The 25,379-nt window shown below is 52.4% G+C and overlaps 1 protein-coding gene across 2 annotated transcripts in view; it reads left to right on the top strand.

Annotated features, from left to right (window-relative positions):
• STAT2 (signal transducer and activator of transcription 2) overlaps nucleotides 1–25,379 on the top strand; it is a 180,978-nt gene that overhangs the window by 122,336 nt on the left and 33,263 nt on the right. For both annotated transcript variants that reach the window (XM_075337007.1, XM_075337005.1), the window contains exons 17-18: nucleotides 4,064–4,199; nucleotides 12,147–12,196. In XM_075337007.1, coding sequence (XP_075193122.1) covers nucleotides 4,064–4,199; nucleotides 12,147–12,196 — 186 coding nt within the window. The remainder of the gene's footprint in view (nucleotides 1–4,063; nucleotides 4,200–12,146; nucleotides 12,197–25,379) is intronic.

Below are 25,379 nucleotides of genomic sequence, written 5' to 3'. Positions count from 1 at the left end.
GGAGTTGGGATTCGACTCCACCTTACAAACTAGGCTTATTTTTCGTTTTTCTCCATTTACCTATATGTACAGGGCTTTTATCCAGATAATAAGACCTTTTTTAAAGGGTTTTTTTTCTCCAATAGAAGACATGTCATATCGCTAAGAATAACACAGTGCAGAGCGGCTACAACTCATGGCTTGTATGAGCATTACCTATTGATTTCCATGAGCACCATCCATTACTTTCCTTTTTGTTGGTGCTGCAAGGAAATTGCTGCCAGATCCATTTACAAGCAGAATGGCAACTAATTGTCATCTTCTTTAGGTAGACTCTTCTGTTTAGAAAAAGAAAAAAAAAAAGACAACCCATAAAAGCAGGGAAATGTTGTTTCTTTAGCATAAAAGGTAATGTAATTAATGATTGATTGCTTTAATTATAGGTTTTAAACCCTGCTTTTGGGCAATAACCTGCCCAGGTCACAGAATCAAATGCACTCACAGGACGCAGCAAAACCCCTTAATAAAGATGGAGGCAACAGGTGCAAAACACTGATGGAGCAACCACTCACACACTGCCACTCCATGGAGGGGGTGAAATAGCTTATATAGGGCCCGTTCACAGATGTAGATGCACAGACTCTGGCATACAGCCTATTGATGACGCCCATACTCTTAGACTAGGCGGGCTGCCCAGCACTATGTAAGTGCATCACGCAGGAATGGAGACCCTAGTTTACAAGGACTACAGTAATGTGCCTGGCCGCATCCTGTATGAAGATATAAGTGCAAAAAAAAAAAAAAAAAACAATATATATATATATATATATATATATATATATATATATATATATATGTGCAGAAAATAAAAGGGATGCAGCAAAGAATCTGGAAATCCAGGTGGCAAAAAACTTGTAAAATTATTATTATTATTATTATTATTATTATTATATTTAAAAATATGACAGAGCTGAGGACATAAAGTAAATGCAGGACAAATGCATCACGAACAACGCGTTTTGGGGCTTGGACCGTGAAGAAGGCGGCTTTCACTGCAGAAACGCGTTGTCCGTGATGCATTTGTCCTGCATTCACTTTATGTCCTCAGCTCTGTCATATTTTTCATTTTTTCTACCAATAAATTTTCAAGTTTTATGCCACCTGGATTTCCCGATTCTTTGCCGGATCTCTTCTATTTTCTGCATACCCAGGACTTGCTCCCAGTCTGGATCCGTGCATTTTAAGAGGAAACAGGAACATTTATTACATCCGGAGCTTGGACGGGTGAGATGGTCTACACATATATTGTTATACTAGAAGGTGGCCTGATTCTAACGCATCGGGTATTCTAGAATTTATTGTGTAGTTAATGTATGATTTTTGTTATATATATAGATGTTGTTGTGTGTAGTTGCCAAGTGTTTGTTTAGGGGCTGTAAATGTTCTGGGTGTTGACTGGGTGGGGGGTGTGTGAGAGCGGTGTTGTTTGTGTGCAGCGTTGTGCGTGTGTTGCGTTGTTTGTGGAGCGCTGTGTGTCTGCAGTGTTGTCTGTGTGTGGTGCTGTGTGTGTTGCGCGGTTTGTGTGGGTGTGGGGTGCGTGTGTGTGTTTTGGGGGGAGGTATGTTTTGTGCAATGTGTGTGTGTTGCGCGGTATGTGCGTATATTTGTGTATGCTGCGCTGTTTGTGTGTTGGGTGTTGTGTGTGTGCGGCGTTGTCTGTGTGTGTGGGTGTCTGTGTAGGGCGGTGTTTGTGGTTCCCAGTGTGTGTGTGGTGTGGTGTGTTGTGTGGTGCGCATGTGGCAGTGTGTGTGTTTTGGGGGGAGGTGTGCACTCCCATCGTGCTTCATCCCCCATGCTGTGCACCCCCCATCGTGCTCCATCCCCCATGCTGCGCATCCACATCGTGCTCCATCCCTCATGCTGCGCACCCCCCATCGTGCTCCATCCCCCATGCTGCGCACCCCCCATCGTGCTCCATCCCCCATTCTGCGCACCCCCCATCGTGCTCCATCCCCCATGCTGCGCACCCCCATCATGCTCCATCCCCCATGCTGCGCACCCCCCATCGTGCTCCATCCCCCATGCTGCGCACCCCCCATCGTGCTCCATCCCCCATGCTGCGCACCCTCCATCGTGCTCCATCCCCCATGCTGCGCACCCCCCATCGTGCTCCATCCCCCATGCTGCGCACCCCCCATCGTGCTCCATCCCCCATGCTGCGCACTCTCCATCCTCCATGCTGCGCACCCCCCATCGTGCTCCATCCCCCATGCTGTGCACCCCCCATCGTGCTCCATCCCCCATGCTGCGCACTCCCCATCGTGCTCCATCCTCCATGCTGCGCACCCCCCATCGTGCTCCACAGTCACACATCAGACAGTATACACGCACACATCTGATCGCATACACACACACCCCACTTCTGCCTGTGCCCTCCGGTGGGCGGTCCCAGCAGCTGTGCTGCACGCCGTGCTCCTCTGCCTTCTGCCGACACGCACACACCCGATCGCATACACGCACACACCCGATCGCATACACGCACACACCCGATCGCATACACGCGCACACACATTGACGATATCGCATATACGCGCTCACACACTCACAACATCCGGAGATACCGCATGCTTCCGGCCATGTGATCCTCCGGCAGGTCTGCCGCCGAGAAGTAAGCGATATCACTGGATGTTGTGAGTATGTGGATGCAATCTGATGTGTGTGTGTGAGGTGTGTGTGAGAGTGAGTATGATCTGATGTGTGTGTGTCTGTTCTTATGTGTGTGTGTGTGTGTGTGTGTTCTGCCGCTGCAGGACCTTGATGCGCTCACCTGCTCCCGGTCGGCTTCTGGTGAGTATGATCGGGGGTCTTCTTTCTTCTGTTTTCTACACATGTGTACCGGGAGCCGGTGTACGCTGGTAACCATGCTACACAATATTACCCGATGTGTACGATGGTTACCAGCGTACACCGCCCCCCGCACACACGGGAGCCCACACCAGCGTACGCCGGCAACCCCAGCAATGCGAGGATATGTGTCGGCTGGGTTGCCGGCGTACGCTGGTGTGGGCTCCCGGAGGTACAGCACTCACCTGGGAGTCGGGGCTCCGTGTCTGTTCGGGGAATGCGTGCGGGGGGCGGGGCCAGGGCAGGCGTGCAATGCGTGAGGGGGGCGGGGCGTGGCCGAGTTGCCAATGCGTGCAGGGGGCCGGGGCGAGAGGCCAATCCGTGGGGGGGCGGAGCCTGGGCGAGCGGCCAATCCGTGCGGGGGGGGCGGAGGCGAGGCGAGCGGCCAATGAGAAGCTTGTCGCGGTAAGGACAGAATTTTGGAGCAAGACAGACAGACAGACAGACAGAATAAGGCAATTATATATATATAGATATATATGAGGTATTAGTTGATATATCAGCCAAAACACGTATGCTCGCAACCCAGTGTCGAGGGTCCTCATGTTTTACACCTACATGGTTGCTCTATCAGTGTTTTGCACCTGTTGCCGCCATCCTTATTAAGGGGTTTTGCTGCCTCCTGTCAATGCATTTGATTCTGTGGCCTGTGCAGGTAATACTGTTGCCCTTTGTTTCTGTGAACACTGCATTTGCACATATAATAAAGGGGTATTGTATATCTTCTTAAGTTATTCCCTATCCAGTAGACAAGCAATAAATTCCAGATTGCTGGGATATGACCGATGGGACCCCAGTGATCCAAAAAACGGGGACTCTTAAAAGCTTTCTATGAATGGAGCGGTGGTCGACCGTGTGAACTGCCGCTTCCTAAATTCTTAATAAGACCGCTGGACATACGGAGTGCTGCGCTCGGCTGATCTTTCGCACTTTCATACAAATGATTGGAGCAGCGGTGCAACTGATTGATCACTGCTCCACTTTCCGTACCTCAGTTGTCATTATCGGTGGGAGTTCCAGCAGTCAGACCCCCAATAATAGCATAAAAAAGAGATCTAACTTTGAAACTTGAGAGTACCTCTTTAAATCTACTGTAGTCCCAATAAGCAGTTATTAGCCATTTGTATACTATAAGGCTGAATAATGGTCTCTATTGATTAGTGTATGTTTTTGTTTTTAGGATGTGAATTTTTTCCTCAAGCCTCCGGACGCTCCTTGGATGCTGATAGCAGACGCTCTTAGCTGGCAGTTCTCCTGCTGCACAAATCGGGGTCTAAATGCCGACCAGCTGCAGATGCTGGGGAAGAAGCTCTGTGGTAGCCATTTTATTTGCTCGTCATGCTGGCGTATTCCCTATTATTATGTTGTGACTTCACCTATGGAGTATTTCTCATTGCTTTTATCAGATCTGACTAATTAGAACATACAGTGTGCTGTCTGCTTCCAAACTACAGCAAATATTTCTTACATTTTCTCCCTGTTGGCTTAGAAGAGTAGAGAAGAGAAGTCCTCTTATCTGGAGGGTTATTTAAAAGGGGGGATATCTAATTAGGCCGGTTTCACACATCCGGCTTTTCGCCCGTTTGGCGGATGCTGCGCACACCAGTACAGTGTATACAGTACACTGGCAGCACAACAAGCACCGGTCACATGCTGTCATGTGACCGGAGCATGTGACCCGGAAGTTGCAGTGCTGCCAGTGTACTGTATCATACTGTACTGGCGTGCGCCACATCCGTCAAACCGGCGAAAAGCTGGATGTGTGATACCGGCCTTAGTGGAACCTAATTTCTTACTGCTTTGACCATCAGTTGCTCTTCGAGGTCCTAATGACACTGTAGTCACGTCATTACAGTAGTTTCTTTTCTTCGGCGCTCCATTGGGAGACCCAGACGATTGGGTGTATAGCTACTGCCTCCGGAGGCCACACAAAGCATTACACTAAAAAGTGTAAGGCCCCTCCCCTTCTGGCTATACACCCCCCGTGGGATCACGGGCTGCTCAGTTTTCAAGCTTTGTGCGAAGGAGGTCAGACATCCACGCATAGCTCCACTGTTTTAGTCAGCAGTAGCTGCTGACTATATCGGATGGAAGAAAAGAGGGCCCATATAGGGCTCCCAGCATGCTCCCTTCTCACCCCATTCCTTTTGGCGGTGTTTGTTAAGGTTGAGGTACCCATTGTGGGTACGGAGGCTGGAGCCCACATGCTGCTTTCCTTCCCCATCCCCCTGAGGGGCTCTGAGGAAGTGGGATCTTACCGGCCCCCAAGCCCTGGGGCCGGGCTCCATCCACAGACCCATAGAACCTGCTGGATACGGAGCTGGGTACCGTTCAGGGACAAGGCCCTGCAATATTCAGGTACTCTGTGTCCCCGTTCAGACAGGCACAGGCACACTCCAGACTTGCTGGGTGTGCTAGTGCGCCGGGGACAGTAGCGCTGGGGTCGTGTCAGTGCAGCTTAACTGAGTGACTTTATGGTTGGGAACTACCGCGCCGACCGCCCCTAGAGCGGCGGCGCGGCTGAGACTTGTGGTGCGCCGGGGACTTAGCGCCGACCGTGCTTTTACGACGGCGGCGCTTATAAATTTAGTCCCCGGCTTTTGCGGCCTAGCTCCGCTTCGTTCCCGCCCCCACCCTGTCAATCAGGGAAGGGGAGAGACGCTGTGCAATAGGCAGCGCCGAGGGCTGGAGCCTTATTTACATGCTCCAGCCCTCTCACTGGGCACAGTGGGACGCATGTTTCCCGCACTTTGTCTGTATACGCCCAGGGCCCGCCCCTCTCCACAGGACGCCGGCAGCCATTCCTGCATGCAGTCTGGCTGGAGAACGGACACAGGCTCTGGGAGACCCAGACAAGGGATTTTGGCGACCACACACCCGCTTTTCAGCGGGCGGTAAGCGGCACATATGTGCTGGCCCCACTAGTGCCACAGTGTTGTTATTGGTGTACTTTTACTGTGCCATATATATATATACATATTGCACTGCGGTCGCTTCTTGGCTTATACCCTATACTGCTCTAAGGAGACAACAACATGTCATCCGCAAAACGCAAGGGTGCCAAGGCACGGGCTGTATACGAGGCGTGTACCGCATGTGGGGCTGATCTACCGGCAGGTTCCAAGGACCCCCATTGTGTGCAATGTTCGATCCCTGTGCCGCTTCGGCAGCCGGAGTCTATGATAGTAGTGACCCAGGCAGAGACACCGGTGAACCCTGCCCCGGTGACGGGGACAGAGTTTGCAGTTTTCGCTGATAAGATGTCTGTGACTATGACAAAGATACTGGAAACCTTGCAGTCCAGGCCAGTTACCCAGACCATGGACACTGCTGAGTCAATGCTCCCTGGTCCCCCTCAGTTGGAACTTATCCGTGCTCCAAGGGGGTCCCTGGCATCACAGGCTGATGGCTCTGACTCGGATGACAGTCCCAGGCAGCCTAAGCGAGCTCGCTGGGAGAGACCCTCCACGTCATCACGCTGGTCAGGGTCTCAGCGAGAAGAGTCTCTGTATGATGAGACAGAGGGGGGTGATCAGGAGTCCAATCCTGAGACCGCACTCAATCTGGATACGCCTGATGGTGACGCCATGGTAAATGACCTTATAGCGGCCATCAATAGGCTGTTGGATATTTCTCCCCCAGCCCCTTCAGCAGAGGAGGCAGCTGCACAGCAGGAGAAGTTCCATTTCAGATATCCAAAGCGTAAATTGAGTACTTTTCTGGACCACTCTGACTTCAGAGAATCAGTGCAGAAACACCATACTTATCCAGACAAGCGTTTCTCCAAACGTCTTAAGGATACACGTTATCCCTTTCCCCCTGACGTGGTCAAACGCTGGACCCAGTGTCCAAAGGTGGATCCCCCAATCTCCAGGCTTGCGGCTAGATCCATAGTTGCAGTGGAAGATGGGGCTTCACTTAAAGATCCCAATGACAGACAGATGGACCTTTGGTTGAAATCTGTCTATGAAGCTATCGGCGCGTCGTTTGCTCCTGCATTCGCGGCCGTGTGGGCACTCCAAGCTATTTCAGCTGGTCTGGCACAGGTGGACTCTATCTTACGTCCAGCAGTGCCGCAAGTGGCGTCCTTGACGACGCAAATGTCTGCGTTTGCGACCTACGCTATCAATGCAGTCCTGGACTCTACGAGCCGGACCTCAATGGCGTCCGCCAACTCTGTAGTTTTGCGCAGAGCCTTGTGGTTAAAGGAATGGAAAGCAGATTCTGCTTCCAAAAAATGTTTAACCAGCTTGCCATTATCTGGAGACAGACTGTTTGGTGAGCAATTGGCTGAGATCATTAAACAGTCCAAGGGTAAGGACTCTTCCTTACCCCAGCCCAGATCAAGCAAACCTCAACAGAGGAGGGGACAGTCGAGGTTTCGGTCCTTTCGAGGCTCGGGCAGGGCCCAATTCTCCTCGTCCAAAGGGACTCAGAAGGACCAAAGGAACTCAGATTCCTGGCGGGCTCAATCACGCCCAAAGAAAGCAACCGGAGGACCTGCTTCCAAGGCGGCTGCCTCATGACTTTCGGCCTCCTCTCTCCGCATCCTCGGTCGGGGGCAGGCTCTCCCGCTTTTGCGACATTTGGCTGCCACAGGTCAAGGACCGGTGGGTAACAGACATTTTGTCTCACGGGTACAGGATAGAGTTCAGTTCTCGTCCTCCGCCTCGGTTCTTCAGAACTTCCCCACATCCCGACCGAGCAGATGCCCTTCTGCAAGCGGTGGGCTCACTAAGAGCAGAAGGAGTGGTGGTCCCTGTTCCTCTTCAGGAACAAGGGCAAGGTTTTTACTCCAATCTCTTCGTGGTTCCAAAAAAGGACGGCTTTTTCCGTCCTGTTCTGGACCTAAAACTGCTCAACAAGCATGTGAAAACCAGGCGGTTCCGGATGGAATCCCTCCGCTCCGTCATTGCCTCAATGTCCCAAGGAGATTTCCTAGCATCAATAGACATCAAAGATGCTTATCTCCACGTGCCGATTGCTCCAGAGCACCAGCGTTTTCTACGCTTCGTGATAGGAGACGACCATCTTCAGTTCGTAGCTCTGCCATTTGGTCTGGCGACAGCCCCACGGGTTTTCACCAAGGTCATGGCGGCACTGGTAGCAGTCTTGCACTCACAGGGACACTCGGTGATCCCGTACTTAGACGATCTTCTGGTCAAGGCACCTTCTCAAGAGGCATGCCAACTCAGCCTGACTGTTGCGCTGGAGACTCTCCAGACTTTCGGGTGGATCATCAACTTTTCAAAGTCAAATCTGTCACCGACCCAATCACTAACGTATCTTGGCATGGAGTTTCATACTCTCTCAGCGATAGTGAAGCTTCCGCTGGACAAGCAGCGTTCACTACAGACAGGGGTGCAGTCTCTCCTTCACGGTCAGTCGCACTCCTTAAGACGCCTCATGCACTTCCTAGGGAAGATGGTGGCGGCAATGGAGGCAGTCCCGTTTGCACAGTTTCATCTGCGCCCACTTCAATGGGACATTCTCCGCCAATGGGACGGGAAGTCAACGTCCCTGGACAGGAAAGTCTCTCTTTCCCAGTCGGCCAAGGATTCCCTGCAGTGGTGGCTTCTTCCCACCTCATTATCACAGGGAAGGTCCTTCCTACCCCCATCCTGGGCAGTGGTCACGACAGACGCGAGCCTGTCAGGGTGGGGAGCAGTTTTTCTCCACCACAGAGCTCAGGGTACGTGGACTCAGCAGGAGTCCACCCTTCAGATCAATGTTCTGGAAATCAGGGCAGTGTATCTTGCCCTACTAGCCTTCCAGCAGTGGCTGGAAGGAAAGCAGATCCGAATTCAGTCGGACAATTCCACAGCGGTGGCATACATCAACCACCAAGGAGGGACACGCAGTCGGCAAGCCTTCCAGGAAGTCCGGCGGATTCTGATGTGGGTGGAGGACAGAGCATCCACCATATCCGCAGTTCACATCCCGGGCGTAGAAAACTGGGAAGCAGACTTCCTCAGTCGCCAGGGCATGGACGCAGGGGAATGGTCCCTTCACCCGGACGTGTTTCAGGAAATCTGTCGCCGCTGGGGGGTGCCGGACGTCGACCTAATGGCGTCTCGGCACAACAACAAAGTTCCGGCCTTCATGGCGCGGTCTCGCGATCAAAGAGCTCTAGCGGCAGACGCCCTAGTGCAAGATTGGTCGCAGTTCCGGCTCCCTTATGTGTTCCCACCTCTGGCACTCTTGCCCAGAGTGCTACGCAAGATAAGATCCGATTGCAGCCGCGTCATACTCGTCGCCCCAGACTGGCCGAGGAGGTCGTGGTACCCGGATCTGTGGCATCTCACGGTCGGCCGACCGTGGGCACTACCAGACCGGCCAGACCTACTGTCCCAAGGGCCGTTTTTCCATCTGAATTCTGCGGCCCTGAACCTGACTGTGTGGCCATTGAGTCCTGGATCCTAGCGTCTTCAGGATTATCTCAAGGGGTTGTTGCCACCATGAGACAGGCTAGGAAGCCCACGTCTGCTAAGATCTACCACAGAACGTGGAAGATATTCTTATCCTGGTGCTCGGCTCAGGGAGTGTCTCCCTGGCCATTTGCATTGCCTACTTTTCTTTCTTTCCTGCAATCTGGGTTAGAAAAGGGCTTGTCGCTCGGCTCCCTGAAAGGGCAAGTCTCGGCGCTATCCGTGTTTTCTCAGAAGCGTCTAGCACAACTTCCTAAGGTGCGCACGTTCCTGCAGGGGGTTTGTCATATCGCTCCCCCGTACAAGCGGCCGTTAGATCCATGGGATCTCAACAGGGTACTAGTTGCTCTCCAGAAGCCGCCCTTCGAGCCTCTGAGGGATGTTTCACTTTCTCGACTATCACAGAAAGTGGCCTTTCTGGTAGCGATCACGTCTCTTCGGAGAGTGTCTGAGCTAGCAGCGCTGTCATCTAAGGCTCCCTTCCTGGTATTCCACCAGGACAAGGTAGTGCTGCGCCCCATTCAGGAGTTTCTCCCTAAGGTGGTATCCTCGTTTCATCTTAATCAGGATATCTTCTTACCATCCTTTTGTCCTCATCCGGTTCATCGGTATGAAAAGGATTTACATTTGTTGGATCTGGTGAGAGCACTCAGAATCTACATTTCCCGCACGGCGCCTCTGCGCCGCTCGGATGCACTCTTTGTCCTTGTCGCTGGTAAGCGCAAAGGGTCGCAGGCTTCCAAATCCACCCTGGCTCGATGGATCAAAGAACCAATTCTTGAAGCCTACCGTTCTGCTGGGCTTCCGGTTCCATCAGGGCTGAAGGCCCATTCTACCAGAGCCGTGGGTGCGTCCTGGGCATTACGACACCAGGCCACGGCTCAACAGGTGTGCCAGGCAGCTACCTGGTCGAGTTTGCACACTTTCACCAAACATTATCAGGTGCATACCTATGCTTCGGCGGACGCCAGCCTAGGTAGAAGAGTCCTGCAGGCGGCAGTTGCCTCCCCGTAGGGGAGGGCTGTCTTTGCAGCTCTAACATGAGGTATTTCTTTACCCACCCAGGGACTGCTTTTGGACGTCCCAATCGTCTGGGTCTCCCAATGGAGCGCCGAAGAAGAAGGGAATTTTGTTACTTACCGTAAATTCCTTTTCTTCTAGCTCCTATTGGGAGACCCAGCACCCGCCCCTGTTTCCTTCGGGATTTTTGTTTTTTTCGGGTACACATGTTGTTCATGTTGAACGGTTTTCAGTTCTCCGATGTTACTTCGGAGTGAATTTGTTTAAACCAGTTATTGGCTTTCCTCCTTCTTGCTTTAGCACTAAAACTGAGCAGCCCGTGATCCCACGGGGGGTGTATAGCCAGAAGGGGAGGGGCCTTACACTTTTTAGTGTAATGCTTTGTGTGGCCTCCGGAGGCAGTAGCTATACACCCAATCGTCTGGGTCTCCCAATAGGAGCTAGAAGAAAAGGAATTTACGGTAAGTAACAAAATTCCCTTCTTTACAGAAATCGAGACCTTGTCGGTACATCCATACCTGTACAATGATCTGTTGCTGCTAAGGAAATCTTCCAAGAAATGACCACGAGGTTCAACATGAGGGCATATAATATGAAAACCATGGGCCACACAGTCATTTTCTTAGTGATCAGTTGCCACTAGTTTTTTTTTTTCCTTGTTTTCATTTATATAAACAGTCGAGGCCTCATTGTGGTATAATTGAAATGCTAATTTAAGTCTAATGGCCACCGCGTAATATACATGGTCATGTCAAGACCCTCAGAGTGAAAGTCCGCATTTTACAGAATAAAGAAACTTTCTGACATCCATGCTCCTTAATATTCTGTCATTGTAGACACTCCCCCCCCCCCAGTCCATAGTAGAAAAAAAAATCTGCACTATATAAACTATATATGACGTTCTGACCACGTGAGGTGGATTTTGGATAGTTCACCAAATGTAGTCACCAAATGATCAATGTAGAAGACAAGAAAGAGAGGGAGGTGGGGGATGTGGCTGCAGATTTCTATTAAAGGGAATCTATCAGCAGGTGTTTTCTATATAATCTGACAGCAGCATGAGATGGGGACAGAGACCCTGATTCCAGCAATATATCACTTAGTTGCTTGGGTGCAGCATTATGAAGGTTACAGTTTTCTCTGCTGCAGATCTAGCAGAGCTCAGTATGTTGACCTGTGTAGAAACCATCCACAAAACAGCTTCCTGTGTACATTGTATAGCGATGGAAAGTTGCTAATCGGTGCTGGGAGTGTGGTTGGACTAGGAGGCACAAAGCCAGTTGTCCTGTAGTGATAATTAACTGCTAGTAAACCCTGATTGTATTGAAACAACAAAACACAGCCCAGTAAGTGAAAAATCGCTGTAATCGGGGTCTCTGCTCCTACATTATGGTGTTCTCAATTACATAGCAAAAATCTGCTAACAGATTCCCGAAGACTTTCAATGATATGGCATCGAGAGTGTCATCTGACTGCGTCCATCCACACTATACATCACATCAGGTGACCTGACTCGTCATAGAAAAATATTAGATCTAGAGAAACAGAATGAAGGACAAAGACCCTTATGTATGCAGGGTGGGCATCACCGGCTGCACTAAATCTGTTGTTTTTTCAATGAAAAGCACAAGGCAAAAGATCAAATCATGATATATTGTGGTTTTATTTTACATATTTAATTGTACTATTGTATTTATATGAAATGTGAGTTGATCAGAATTTTCTACAATTTTCTGCTTTTGGTTTGGTTATTTTTCTTTTTAACAGCAGGTAAATGGATTTGTAACAAATATTGTGTTTTCGTTTTTTTGCAAGGGTCAGTGCCAAATAATGACAGTGTTGTGTCATGGAGCAACTTCTCAAAGGTAAAAAAAAAAAAAGATTGGTTGTAAAAGTTTAACAATAAAGTGACATTTTTTTTAAAGGTTTATTCTCATGTTGTCTTTAGGAGCGAGCTGCTCCCCAGCTTCCCGGCTTCTTGCTTGCCGGGGATGGTGTACTCCTGATGATTGACGATTCCATTTTGCAGCATGGTTGCCCTGCTTGCCCAAACCGTACACTTCCCCATGCTGCGCAGCTTCGTCTCTGCAGTATCATGGGAGCGCAGGAACTCTGAAGCTGGCTGCATCCAGTGATCCATCCAGCTTCAGAGCAGTGCTTGCAAGCTCTATAACAAAGTGCTTGTAAGAGCTGAGCTCGTAACCTCAGTAAATTAAAATCCCTTCCAATTTCCAATGATACCATTTTGGGGTACATAGAATTTATTGATTAGGAAATAATAAAAAAAATAGGCGGCTGCTTATTTCAGATCTAAGGGCTGTAGTTAGGCCATTGACCACTATTGATCACTTCAACCAAAAGAGTCAGACCTCTCTTGATGTTTAACTCCTTAAATGTATTTGCAGTATCTACGAGTTTAAAGGGTCAGAGACTCACTCAATTGGTCTTTCTTTGTCGCTCCATTGGGAGACCCAGACAATTAGGTGTATAGCTTCTGCCTCCGGAGGCCACACAAAGTATTACACTTTAAAAAGTGTAACCCCTCCCCTCTGCCTATACACCCTCCCGTGGATCACGGGCTCCTCCGTTTTATGCTTTGTGTGGAAGGAGGCACACATCCACTCATGCATTCTCATACTTAGTTATGTCGGTTGGAAGAAAAGAGGGCCCCCACGGGGCCCCCGGCATGTTCCCTTCTCACCCCACTACGTCGGCGGTGTTGTTAAGGTTGAAGTACCCATTGCGGGTACAGAGGCTGGAGCCACATGCCGTATCCTTCACCATCCCTTAGCGGCTCTGGGAGAAGTGGGATCCTAAGCGGTCATCCATTTACTGGGACCGTGCTCCCTCCGCAGCCCCTGGGGGAACCTGCCGGACCGGAGCCTCTTCAACCTCAGGGACCGGGCCCTGCAACTCCAAGGTACTCTGTGTCCCCATTGGGGACTGTGCAGGGAGCGCACCTTCTTCCCGGAAGCCGCGGCAGCTGCTGAATTGAGAAGGCCGGTGGACTTCCGCGCCGACCGTGCCTGCTTGTCGGGCGCGGTCTCAAATTTAGTCCCCGGCTTCATCGCGGCCTAGTCGCAAAAATCCCGCCCCCGGACCTGCCTGTCAGGGGTAAGGGCGGGATTACCGACCTGACGTCGGATGTGAGGGCTGGAGCATCCTGCATGTTTTCCTCCCCCCTCACTGATCACTGTGGGGACCCCAGATTCCCGCACTTTCCTGGCGCCGCCCACGGCTCCACTCCTCCCCTGAGAGCTCCGGCAGCCATTTTTTGGCATTCTGCCGGTGGAGGATTCTCAGTGAACAGCTCTGCAGCTCCGGGGGATCTAAGGCAGGGAATCTGGAGGACACACTCCTCTTGTTAGTGGTCGGTAAGCCACACCGGTCACCCGGTGCTGGTCCCCCTAGGGTGCCGGAATAGATATATATATACACGTATCTGTTCGGTCGGGCTGTATACCCCTTTCCCATATACCCTCAGTGATCACTCTCCTAGGAGACAACAGCATGTCGTCCACCAGGAGCAAAGCTGCTAAGGCACAGGGTTTTTTTTGCGGCCTGTACCTCTTGTGGGGCTATGTTACCTGCGGGTTCCACCTACCCTCACTGTGAGCAATGCTCGACCCCTGTTTCGCGTGCTCAGCCGGAGCCTCGGACACTAGTGGGCCCCTCGGCTCATGTAGACCCCCCTGCTCCCCCTGTCCAGGCTGCAGGGACAGAGTTCGCCTCTTTTGCTGAGAAACTCTCTGAGTCACTTTCTCAATCCATGGCTCAGTCTATGGACAAATGGTCTTCTAAGCTGCTAGAGGCTTTGCAGTCCAGACCGGTCCTTTCACAGGCCCCGGCCCCTGTTGGCTCGTCGCCTCCAGGCCCCTCTCGGTCCGCGCCGCAGCGCGCTCCCAGGTTGGCCCCTAGGTCTCAGGCGGAGGACTCCTGCCCGGACCACAGTCCTAGACCGGCTAAGCGGGCTCGCTGGGAATCTTCCCCGACTTCCTCACGCTGCTCGGGATCCCAGCTTGAGGACTCTCTGGAGGACGAGGCGGACGTCGCAGCTCAAGGCTCTGACCCTGACGTCGCCCTTAACCTTGATACACCTGAAGGGGACGCCTTAGTAAATGATCTTATCTCGTCCATCAACCAGGTGTTGGATCTCTCTCCCCTGCCTCCTCCTGTAGAGGAGTCGGCGTCTCAGCAGGAGAAACACCAGTTTCGGTTCCCCAAACGTACACGCAATGCGTTTTTCGATCACTCTAACTTCAGAGACGCTGTCCAGAAGCCCAGAGCGGTCCCGGACAAGCGCTTTACTAAGCGCCTCACTGACACGCGTTACCCCTTCCCATCTGAAGTCGTTAATGGTTGGGCTCACTGTCCCAAGGTCAGATAGAGCTCCTGGTGAAGTCCATCTATGAGGCCACGGGCGCGTCTTTTGCCCCGGCCTTTGCAGCCGTGTGGGCACTCCAAGCTATCTCGGCTTGTCTGACTGAGATTAATGCTGTCACACGTAATTCTGCTCCGCAAGTTGCGTCTTTGACCTCTCAGGCGTCAGCCTTTTCATCCTACGCCATGAACGCCGTCCTGGACTCTGCTAGCCGTACAGCTGTAGCATCCGCTAACTCTGTGGCAGTCCGCAGGGCCATGTGGCTGCGCGAATGGAAGGCAGACTCGGCTTCCAAGAGGTTCTTAACCGGTTTGCCGTTTTCTGGCGACCGTTTGTTTGGCGAACGATTGGATGAGATTATTAAGGAATCCAAAGGAAAGGATTCCTCCTTACCCCATGCCAAACCTAAGGGACCTCAACAGAGAAAGGTTCAATCGAGATTTCGGTCCTTTCGTCCCTCCGCCAAGTCCCAATCCTCTTCGTCCAACAGACCGGAGAAAGGCCAGAGGAACTCCTATGCGTGGCGATCCAAGTCTCGCTCACAAAAGGCCGCAGGAGGCACTGCCTCCAAGACGGCTTCCTCATGACTCTCGGCCTCCCCTGACCGCATCCTCGGTCGGTGGCAGGCTCTCCCGCTTTGGCGACGCCTGGTGGCCACATGTTCAAGACCGATGGGTGAGAGACATTCTGTCTCATGGTTACAGGATAGAGTTCAGCTCTCGTCCTGCGGTTCGCTTCTTCAGAACCTCTCCACCCCCCGCTCAGGCCGACGCACTTTTTCAGGCAGTAGCCGCTCTAAAGATGAAAGGAGTTGTGATCCCCGTTCCCCTTCAGGAACGTGGTCGCGGATTTTACTCCAACTTGTTCGGGGTGCCAAAAAAGGACGGGTCATTCTGTCCCGTTCTGGACCTCAAGCTACTCAACAGACATGTGAGAACCAGACGGTTCCGGATGGAATCCCTCCGCTCGGTCATCGCCTCAATGTCACAAGGAGACTTCCTAGCATCGATCGACATAAAGGATGCTTATCTCCATATACCGATCGCACCCGAGCATCAACGTTTCCTACGTTTCGCCATCGGGGACGAACACCTCCAGTTCGTGGCATTGCCTTTCGGCTTGGCGACAGCACCACGGGTTTTCACCAAAGTCATGGCATCCGTTGTGGCGGTCCTCCACTCTCAGGGCCACTCGGTGATTCCCTACTTGGACGATCTCCTAGTCAGGGCCCCGTCTCGGGTGGCGTGTCAACAAAGTCTATCTGTCGCTCTGGCGACTCTCCAGCGGTTCGGGTGGATCATCAACTTCCCGAAATCCAAGTTGACACCGACCCAATCACTGACGTACCTTGGGATGGAGTTTCATACCCAGCAAGCGTTAGTCAAGCTTCCGAGCAACAAACGGCTTTCTCTGCAGGCAGGGGTGCAATCCCTTCTTCGGAGTCAGTCACACCCCTTAAGGCGCCTCATGCACTTCCTGGGGAAGATGGTGGCAGCTATAGAGGCAGTCCCGTTCGCGCAATTCCATCTTCGGCCACTCCAATGGGACATTCTCCGCAAATGGGACAGGAGGTCGGCTTCCCTCGACAGGAACGTCTCTCTTTCCCTTGCAACCAAGACGTCACTTCAGTGGTGGCTCCTTCCCAATTCTCTATCGCAGGGAAAATCCTTCCTACCCCCAACCTGGGCTGTGGTCACCACGGACGCGAGCCTGTCAGGGTGAGGAGCGGTTTTTCTCCACCACAGGGCTCAGGGAACCTGGACTCCGATAGAGTCATCCCTTCAGATCAATATTCTGGAGATAAGGGCAGTGTATCTAGCCCTATTGGCTTTTCATCGGTGGCTGGAGGGCAGGCAGATCCGTATCCAGTCGGACAACGCCACTGCCGTCGCATACATCAACCACCAAGGCGGCACTCGCAGTCGTCAAGCCTTCCAGGAAGTCCGACGGATTCTGCAGTGGGTGGAAGCCACAGCCTCCACCATCTCCGCAGTTCACATCCCGGGCGTAGAAAACTGGGAAGCATATTTTCTCAGTCGTCAGGGCATGGATGCGGGGGAATGGTCTCTGCACCCGGACGTGTTTCGAGAGATCTGTCGCCGCTGGGGAACGCCGGACGTCGATCTCATGGCGTCACGGCACAACAACAAAGTCCCGGCATTCATGGCACGGTCTCAGGATCACAGAGCTCTGGCGGCGGACGCGTTAGTTCAGGATTGGTCGCAGTTTCGACTGCCTTATGTGTTTCCTCTTCTGGCGATGCTGCCCAGAGTGTTACGCAAGATCAGGTCCGAATGCCGTCGCGCCATTCTCGTCGCTCCAGACTGGCCGAGGAGGTTGTGGTACCCGGATCTGTGGCATCTCACAGTGGGTCAACCGTGGGCGCTTCCAGACCACCCAGACTTGCTGTCACAAGGCCCATTTTTCCATCTGAATTCTGTGGCCCTCAACCTGACTGTGTGGCCATTGAGTCCTGGCTCCTAGCGTCTTCAGGGTTATCTCAGGATGTCTTTGCCACCATGAGACAGGCCAGGAAGCCTACGTCCGCCAAGATCTATTATAGGTCTTGGCAAATCTTCCTATCCTGGTGCGCTAATAACTGTTTTACTCCATGGCCGTTTGCCTTACCCACTTTTCTTTCATTCCTTCAATCCGGAATGGACAAGAGTTTGTCACTTGGCTCTCTCAAGGGCCAAGTATCGGCACTCTCCGTATTTTTTCAAAAGCGCCTAGCCAGGCTTCCGCAGGTCCGCACGTTCCTGCAGGGAGTTTGCCACATAGTCCCACCTTACAAGCGTCCGCTGGAACCCTGGGATCTTAACAGGGTCCTGACGGCTTTTCAAAAGCCGCCTTTTGAGCCGCTGCGGGATGTCTCTCTCTCCTGTCTTTCTCAGAAGGTGGCCTTTCTAGTGGCAGTCACATCACTTCGGAGAGTGTCTGAGCTAGCAGCGCTGTCATGCAAAGCCCCCTTCCTGGTGTTTACCCAGGATAAGGTGGTTCTGCGTCCGGTCCCGGAATTTCTCCCTAAGGTGGTATCCCCTTTTCATCTCAATCAGGATATCTCCTTGCCTTCCTTTTGCCCTAATCCAATTCACCAGTGTGAAAAGGATTTGCACTCTTTGGATCTTGTGAGAGCACTCCGGCTCTACGTGTCTCGCACGGCGCCCCTGCGTCGTTCAGATGCTCTCTTTGTCCTTGTCGCTGGCCAGCGTAAGGGCTCGCAGGCTTCCAAGTCAACCTTGGCTCGGTGGATCAAGGAACCGATTCTCGAAGCCTACCGTTCTTCTGGGCTTCCGCTTCCTTCAGGGCTAAAAAAGCCCATTCTACCAGAGCCGTGGGTGCGTCCTGGGCATTGCGGCACCGGGCTACGGCTCAGCAGGTGTGTCAGGCAGCTACGTGGTCTAGTCTGCACACTTTCACGAAACACTATCAAGTGCATACCTATGCTTCGGCAGACGCCAGTCTAGGTAGACGAGTCCTTCAGGCGGCGGTTGCCCACCTGTAAAAGGGGGCCGTTTTTTCGGCTCTTTTTATTGAGGTATTCTTTTACCCACCCAGGGACTGCTCTTGGACGTCCCAATTGTCTGGGTCTCCCAATGGAGCGACAAAGAAGGGAATTTTGTTTACTTACCGTAAATTCCTTTTCTTCTAGCTCCTATTGGGAGACCCAGCACCCGCCCCTGTACCCTTCGGGCTGGTTGTTTTTTTGTGTACACATGTTGTTCATGTTGAATTGTTCTTTTGGTTCATGGTTTGCAGTTCTCCGAACATCCTTCGGATTGCATTTACCCTAGACCAATTTATAAGTTTTCTCCTTCCTGCTTTTGCACCAAAACTGAGGAGCCCGTGATCCACGGGAGGGTGTATAGGCAGAGGGGAGGGGTTACACTTTTTAAAGTGTAATACTTTGTGTGGCCTCCGGAGGCAGAAGCTAAACACCCAATTGTCTGGGTCTCCCAATAGGAGCTAGAAGAAAAGGAATTTACGGTAAGTAAACAAAATTCCCTTCTTCGCCATCACCTGACTTCACAGGCTATTGGCAGCAGTCTTTGCATCGGGCCTATGCAAGCAACAGTCTTTGCATCGGGCCTGTGCAGGCAGCAGGCTGTGCAGGCAGCAGTGTGTGCCTCGGGCCTGTGCAGGCAGCAGTGTGTGCCTCGGGCCTGTGCAGGCAGCAGTGTGTGCCTCGGGCCTGTGCAGGTAGCAGTGTGTGCCTCGGGCCTTTGCAGGCAGCAGTGTGTGCCTCGGGACCGTGCAGGCAGCAGTGTGTGCCTCGGGACCGTGCAGGCAGCAGTGTGTGCCTCGGGACCGTGCAGGCAGCAGTGTTTGCCTCGAGATTGTGCAGGCAGCAGTGTGTGCCTCGGGACCGTGCAGGCAGCAGTGTGTGCCTCGGGACCGTGCAGGCAGCAGTGTGTGCCTCGGGACCGTGCAGGCAACAAAGCTGCGATCTTGGTAGGAACTCATCCCTGTAAGGCCTGTTTCACATGTCAGTGAAAAACACAGATGTTTTTCATTGACGTGTTAAAAACGCACACCTGGGTTGTCCATATGGAGTCTGTTTGACGTGATCCATCATCGTCATCCATGATTGCATATGGCAATAAACTCACCTGTCCCCGCTCCTGCTGTCCGTGGTGCTGAACTCTTCGGCTCTGCTGTGTTTTTGCCCCTGCTGCAGCTACTTCCGGGTCTACTGTGCCTGTATACATGAATATGCATGCAGTAATGACCTAGCAGAGGCAGCAGAGGCTGGAGACAAGTAGCACTGGAGAAGGTGAGTTAAAAATGCTTTTTATTTTCAAAGTCCGTGTTTTTCTGGTACGTGTTTCACGGACCACACCATAGTGGTCCATGGGACGTCAGTGATGCCAGAAAAAAACAGACATGTCTCTGTGCGGCAATCACGGACATGCGTGTTCGCTGCATGAAGACACGGTCAGTGAAAAGCACTGATGTGTGTGCAGACCCATTGATTATAATGGGTCTGCGTATGTCCGTGATTCTGGTACGTATAAAAACTAGCACATACGTACCAGAATCACTGACGTGTGAAACAGGCCTAAAAGTGGAGTGTCATAAGTGCATCATAGGAGCTGCATACTGGCTGCTGGAAAGTTACTACAGAGCGGTTGTTAAGAATAGCAAAGAAGTATTTCATGTGATGAATCACCAGTATTTAGTTGTTTGGTCACACTTTCTTAGACCCGCGGTTAATGCTGGTATATTTTAATTTTAAAATTCCTGCATCTAGGGAAGTATTCAACTGCAAATCTGTGCAAAGTGATCTGACATCGATAGCCCACGGTGGCATTACAGATGGCTAAGGGAAAGGCTGGTGCAGCACCAGTGCCAAGGAAAGAGTCTGTAAATGAAGAGGGGTAATATATATCAGGCACTGGGCATGAAACTGGGTGAGATGGGGCATGACTAAGTGTATGAGGAGCAGAGTTTAGTTATGGACGCATCACATCAGTCCATATTCCCACTTTACTGGCTGCCAATACAAAAAACGGATTTTCTTCGGCGCTCCATTGGGAGACCCAGACGATTGGGTGTATAGCTACTGCCTCCGGAGGCCACACAAAGCATTACACTAAAAAGTGTAAGGCCCCTCCCCTTCTGGCTATACACCCCCAGTGGGATCACTGGCTCACCAGTTTTCTGCTTTGTGCGAAGGAGGTCAGACATCCACGCATAGCTCCACTGTTTAGTCAGCAGTAGCTGCTGACTATATCGGATGGAAGAAAAGAGGGCCCATATAGGGCCCCCAGCATGCTCCCTTCTCACCCCGCTGGTGGTTTGTAAGGTTGAGGTACCTATTGCTGGTACGGCGGCTGGAGCCCACATGCTGTTTTTCCTTCCCCATCCCCCTGGGGGGCTCTGAGGAAGTGGGATCTTACCGGCCCCAAAGCCCTGAGGCCGGGCTCCATCCACAGACCCATTGAACCTGCTGGATACGGAGCTGGGTACCGTTCAGGGACATGGCCCTGCACCATTCAGGTACTCTGTGTCCCCGTACACACAGGCACAGCACACTCCAGACTTGCTGGGTGTGCTAGTGCGCCGGGGACAGTAAAGGGTTACAGTCACTGCAGCCTAGCTGAGTGACTTTATGTATGGGGAACTACCGCGCCGGACGCTCCGGGAGCGGCGGCGCGGCTGGGACTTGTAGTGCGCCGGGGACTGAGCGCCGACCGCGCTTTTACGGCGGCGGCGCTTATAAATCCAGTCCCCGGCTTTTGCGGCCTAGCTCAGCTTCGTTCCCGCCCCCACCCTGTCAATCAGGGTAGGGGAGAGACGCTGTACAATCAGCAGCGCCGAGGGCTGGAGCCTTATTTACATGCTCCAGCCCTCTCACTGGACACTGTGGGACGCCGGTTTCCCGCTCTGACTTGGGGGCACGCCCACGGCCCGCCCCTACCCACACGAGCTGGAGAAGACGCCGGCAGCCATTCCTGCAGTCCGAGCTGAGAGATCGGACTCTGGGCAACCAGGCACAGGACTAGGGCGACCACACACCCGCTTATAGGCGGGCGGTAAGCGGCACCTGAAGTGCTGACCCCTCTAAATACCGCAGTTGTCCATTTGTATTTTATGTACACTGCATAGGTCGCTATTTTTGGCTATATGCCCTCTTAGATGGCGACACATCAGCAGCAGGAAAGCAGGGGTGCTAAGGCACAGGCTTTCCATGCTGCTTGTATTGCATGTACTGAGGTGTTCATGTGTATTTATGCTTGTCTGCTATACACTGCACTGTACGGTCGCTAGTCTGGGCTATTTTCGCCTAGAATGACTAGACTACAGCAGCAGAAAAGCAAGGGTGCTGAGGCACAGGTTTTTTTCTATGCTGCTTGTATTGCAGGGGTTGCAGTGTTCATTTGTACTTATGCTTGTATGCTATACATTGCACTGTATGGTCGCTATTCTGGGCTATATTCCCCTAGATGGCTAGTCTACAGCAGCAGAAAAGCAGGGGTGCCAAGGCACAGGCTTTCTATGCTGCTTGTATTGCATGTGCTGCGGTGTTCATTTGTACTTTATGCTTGTATGCTATACATTGCACTGTACGGTCGCCATTCTTGGCTCTATATCCTAGATGGCTAGCCGGCAGCAGCATATATGCAACACAGGCTTTCGATGCTGTTTTTACTGCATGTGATACTGTTCCACGGCACTGAACCCCATTGTGTGCAATGCTCCCCTGGAGCACTTGGTCAGCCGGGGTCTCTATTAGACGTGGCCAAAGGAACCACCTGTCAACCCTGCCCAAGGACAGGGATGGAGTTGCAATGGGATAGAGACTTGCAGTCCGGACAGGCCATGGGCAATCTGGATCATTGCTCCCTGGCCACCCTCATTTGGAATAAAATCGGTGCTCCGGGGGGGGTCCCAGGAGGCTCTCTGTATGATGAGGCAGACGTAGCTCATCAGGACTTTGATCCTGACACCGCTCTCAATCCGGATACACCGGATGGTGACGCCATAAGGAATGATCCTATAGCGTCCATCAATGGAATGTTGGATCTTTCTCCCTCAGCTCCCCCAGCGGAGGAGTCAGCTTCACAGCAGGAGAAGTCCCATTTCAGTAGCTCAAACGTATATTGAGTATTTTTCTGGCCACGCTGACTTCAGAGAAGCAGTCCAGGAACACCACGCTTACCAGATAAGCGTTTTCTCCAAACGTATTAAGGATACACGTTATCCTTTTCCCCCTGACGTGGTCAAGCGCGGGACCCAGGGTCCAAAGCTGGATTCTCCAATCTCCAGGCTTGCGGCTAGAGCATAGTTGCAGTGGAGATGGGACTTCACTTGAAGATGCTAGACAGATGGACTCTGGTTGAAATCTGTCTATGAGGCTATCGGCGTGTCGGTTGCTCCGGCATTTACAGCCGTATGGGCACCCTAAGCTTTTCAGCTGTTCTTGCACAGCTGGTCTTGAGCATATGTCCATTTGTGCCGCAGGGGCGTCCGTAACCTCGCAATGTCTGCATTGCGACTTACCCTATTAATGCTGTCCTGGAAGGACAGTCGAGGTTTCGGTCCTTCCCAAGCTCGGGCAGGTCCCAATTGTCCTCGTCCAAAAGAGCTGAAAAGCCTCAGAGGGGCTCAGCTTCCGGGGGCTCAATCACGCCCAAGGAAGGCAGCCGGAGGAACCGCTACCAAGGCGGTCTCCTCATGACTCTCAGCTCTCTCATCTCTCCGCATCCGCGGTTGATGGCAGACTCGCTCGCCTTTGGCGACATTTAGCTGCCACAGGTCACAGACCGGTGGGTGAGGGACATTGTGCCCACGTGCACAGGACAGAGTTCTGTTCTCGTCCTCCGACTCGATTCTTCAGAACGTCCCCACCTCCCCACCGAGCCGATGCTCTTCTGCAGGCAGAAGGAGTGGTAATCCCTGTTCCTCTTCAGGAACAAGACACGGTTTTCCTCCAATCTGGTTGTGGTGCCAAAAAAGGACGGCTCTTTCCGTTCCGTTCTGGACCCAAAACTGCTCAACAAGCATGTGGAGGCCAGGCGGTTCCGGATGAAACCCTCCGCTCCGTCATTGCCTCAATGTCTCAAGGAAATTTCCTAGCATCAATAGACATCAAAGATGCTTATCTCCACGTGCCGATTGCTACAGAGCACCAACGTTTTCTACGTTTTGTGATAGGAGACGAACATCTCCAGTTCGTAGCTCTGCCATTTAGTCTGGCGACAGCCCCACGGGTGTTCACCAAGGTCATGGCGGCAGTGGTAGCAGTCTTGCACTCACAGGGACACTCTGTGATCCCTTACTTGGACGATCTACTTGTCAAGGCACCCTCTCAAGAGGCATGCCAACTCAGCCTGAATGTTGCGCTGGAGACTCTCCAGACGTTCGGGTGGATCATCAACTTCTCAAAGTCAAACCTGTCACCGACCCAATCACTAACGTATCTTGGCATGGAGTTTCATACCCTCTCAGCGCTAGTGAAGCTTCCGCTGGACAAACAGCGGTCACTACAGACCGGGGTGCAGACTCTCCGTCACGGTCAGTCGCACTCCTTAAGACGCCTCATGCACTTCCTCGGGAAGATGGTGGCGGCAATGGAGGCGGTTCCGTTTGCGCAGTTTCATCTGCGTCCTCTTTATTGGGACATTCTCCGCCAATGGGACGGGAAGTCAACATCCCTGAACAGGAAAGTATCCCTTTCACAGACGGCCAAGGACTCTCTGCAATGGTGGCTTCTTCCCACCTCATTATCACAGGGAAGATCCTTCCTACCACCGTCTTGGGCGGTAGTCACGACAGACGCGAGTCTGTCAGGGTGGGGAGCAGTGTTTCTCCACCACAGGGCTCAGGGTACGTGGACTCAGCAGGAGTCCACCCTTCAGATCAATGTTCTGGAAATCAGAGCAGTGTATCTTGCCCTACTAGCCTTCCAACAGTGGTTGGAAGGGAAGCAGATCCGAATTCAATCGGACAACTCCACAGCGGTGGCATACATCAATCACCAAGGGGGACACGCAGTCGGCAAGCCTTCCAGGAAGTCCGGCGGATTATGATGTGGGTGGAAGCCACGGCCTCCACCGTATCCGCAGTTCACATCCCCGGCGTAGAAAACTGGGAAGCAGACTTCCTCAGCCGCCAGGGCATGGACGCAGGAGAATGGTCCCTTCACCCGGACGTGTTTCAGGAAATCTGTAGCCGCTGGGGAAGGCCGGACGTCGACCTAATGGCGTCCAGGCACAACAACAAGGTCCCAACCTTCATAGCACGGTCCCGCGATCACAGAGCTCTGGCGGCAGACGCCTTAGTGCAAGATTGGTCGCAGTTTCGGCTCCCTTATGCTTCTCCACCTCTGGCACTCTTGCCCAGAGTGCTACGCAAGATCAGATCCGACTGCAGCCGCGTCATACTCGTCGCCCCAGACTGGCCAAGGAGGGCGTGGTATCCGGATCTGTGGCATCTCACGGTCGGCCAACCGTGGGCACTACCAGACCGACCAGACTTACTGTCCCTAGGGCCGTTTTTCCATCGGAATTCTGCGGCCCTGAACCTGACTGTGTGGCCATTGAGTCCTGGATCCTAGGGTCTTCAGGATTATCCCAAGGGGTCGTTGCCACCATGAGACAGGCTAGGAAGCCCACGTCCGCTAAGATCTACCACAGAACGTGGAGGATATTCTTATCCTGGTGCTCTGCTCAGGGAGTGTCTCCCTGGCCATTTGCATTGCCTACCTTTCTTTCTTTCCTGCAATCTGGGTTAGAAAAAGGTTTGTCGCTCGGCTCCCTTAAAGGGCAAGTCTCGGCGCTATCCGTCTTTTTTCAGAAGCGTCTAGCACGACTTCCTAAGGTGCGCACGTTCCTGCAGGGGGTTTGTCATATTGCACCCCCGTACAAGCGGCCGTTAGATCCATGGGATCTGAACAGGGTACTAGTTGCCCTCCAGAAGCCGCCCTTCAAGCCTCTGAGGGAGGTTTCACTTTCTAGACTATCACAGAAAGTGGCTTTTCTGGTAGCGATCACATCTCTTCGGAGAGTGTCTGAGCTAGCAGCGCTGTCTTCCAATGCTCCCTTCCTGGTCTTCCACCAGGACAAGGTAGTGCTGCGCCCCATTCAGGAGTTTCTCCCGAAGGTGGTATCCTCTTTTCATCTTAATCAGGATATCTCTTTGCCTTCGTTTTGTCCTCATGCAGT

Source organism: Anomaloglossus baeobatrachus, chromosome 2 (assembly GCF_048569485.1).
Source record: "Anomaloglossus baeobatrachus isolate aAnoBae1 chromosome 2, aAnoBae1.hap1, whole genome shotgun sequence".
NCBI classification, from domain to species: domain Eukaryota; kingdom Metazoa; phylum Chordata; class Amphibia; order Anura; family Aromobatidae; genus Anomaloglossus; species Anomaloglossus baeobatrachus.
The sequence above is the reverse complement of the archived record's forward strand: the minus strand, read 5'-3'. Positions and strand labels throughout refer to the sequence as shown.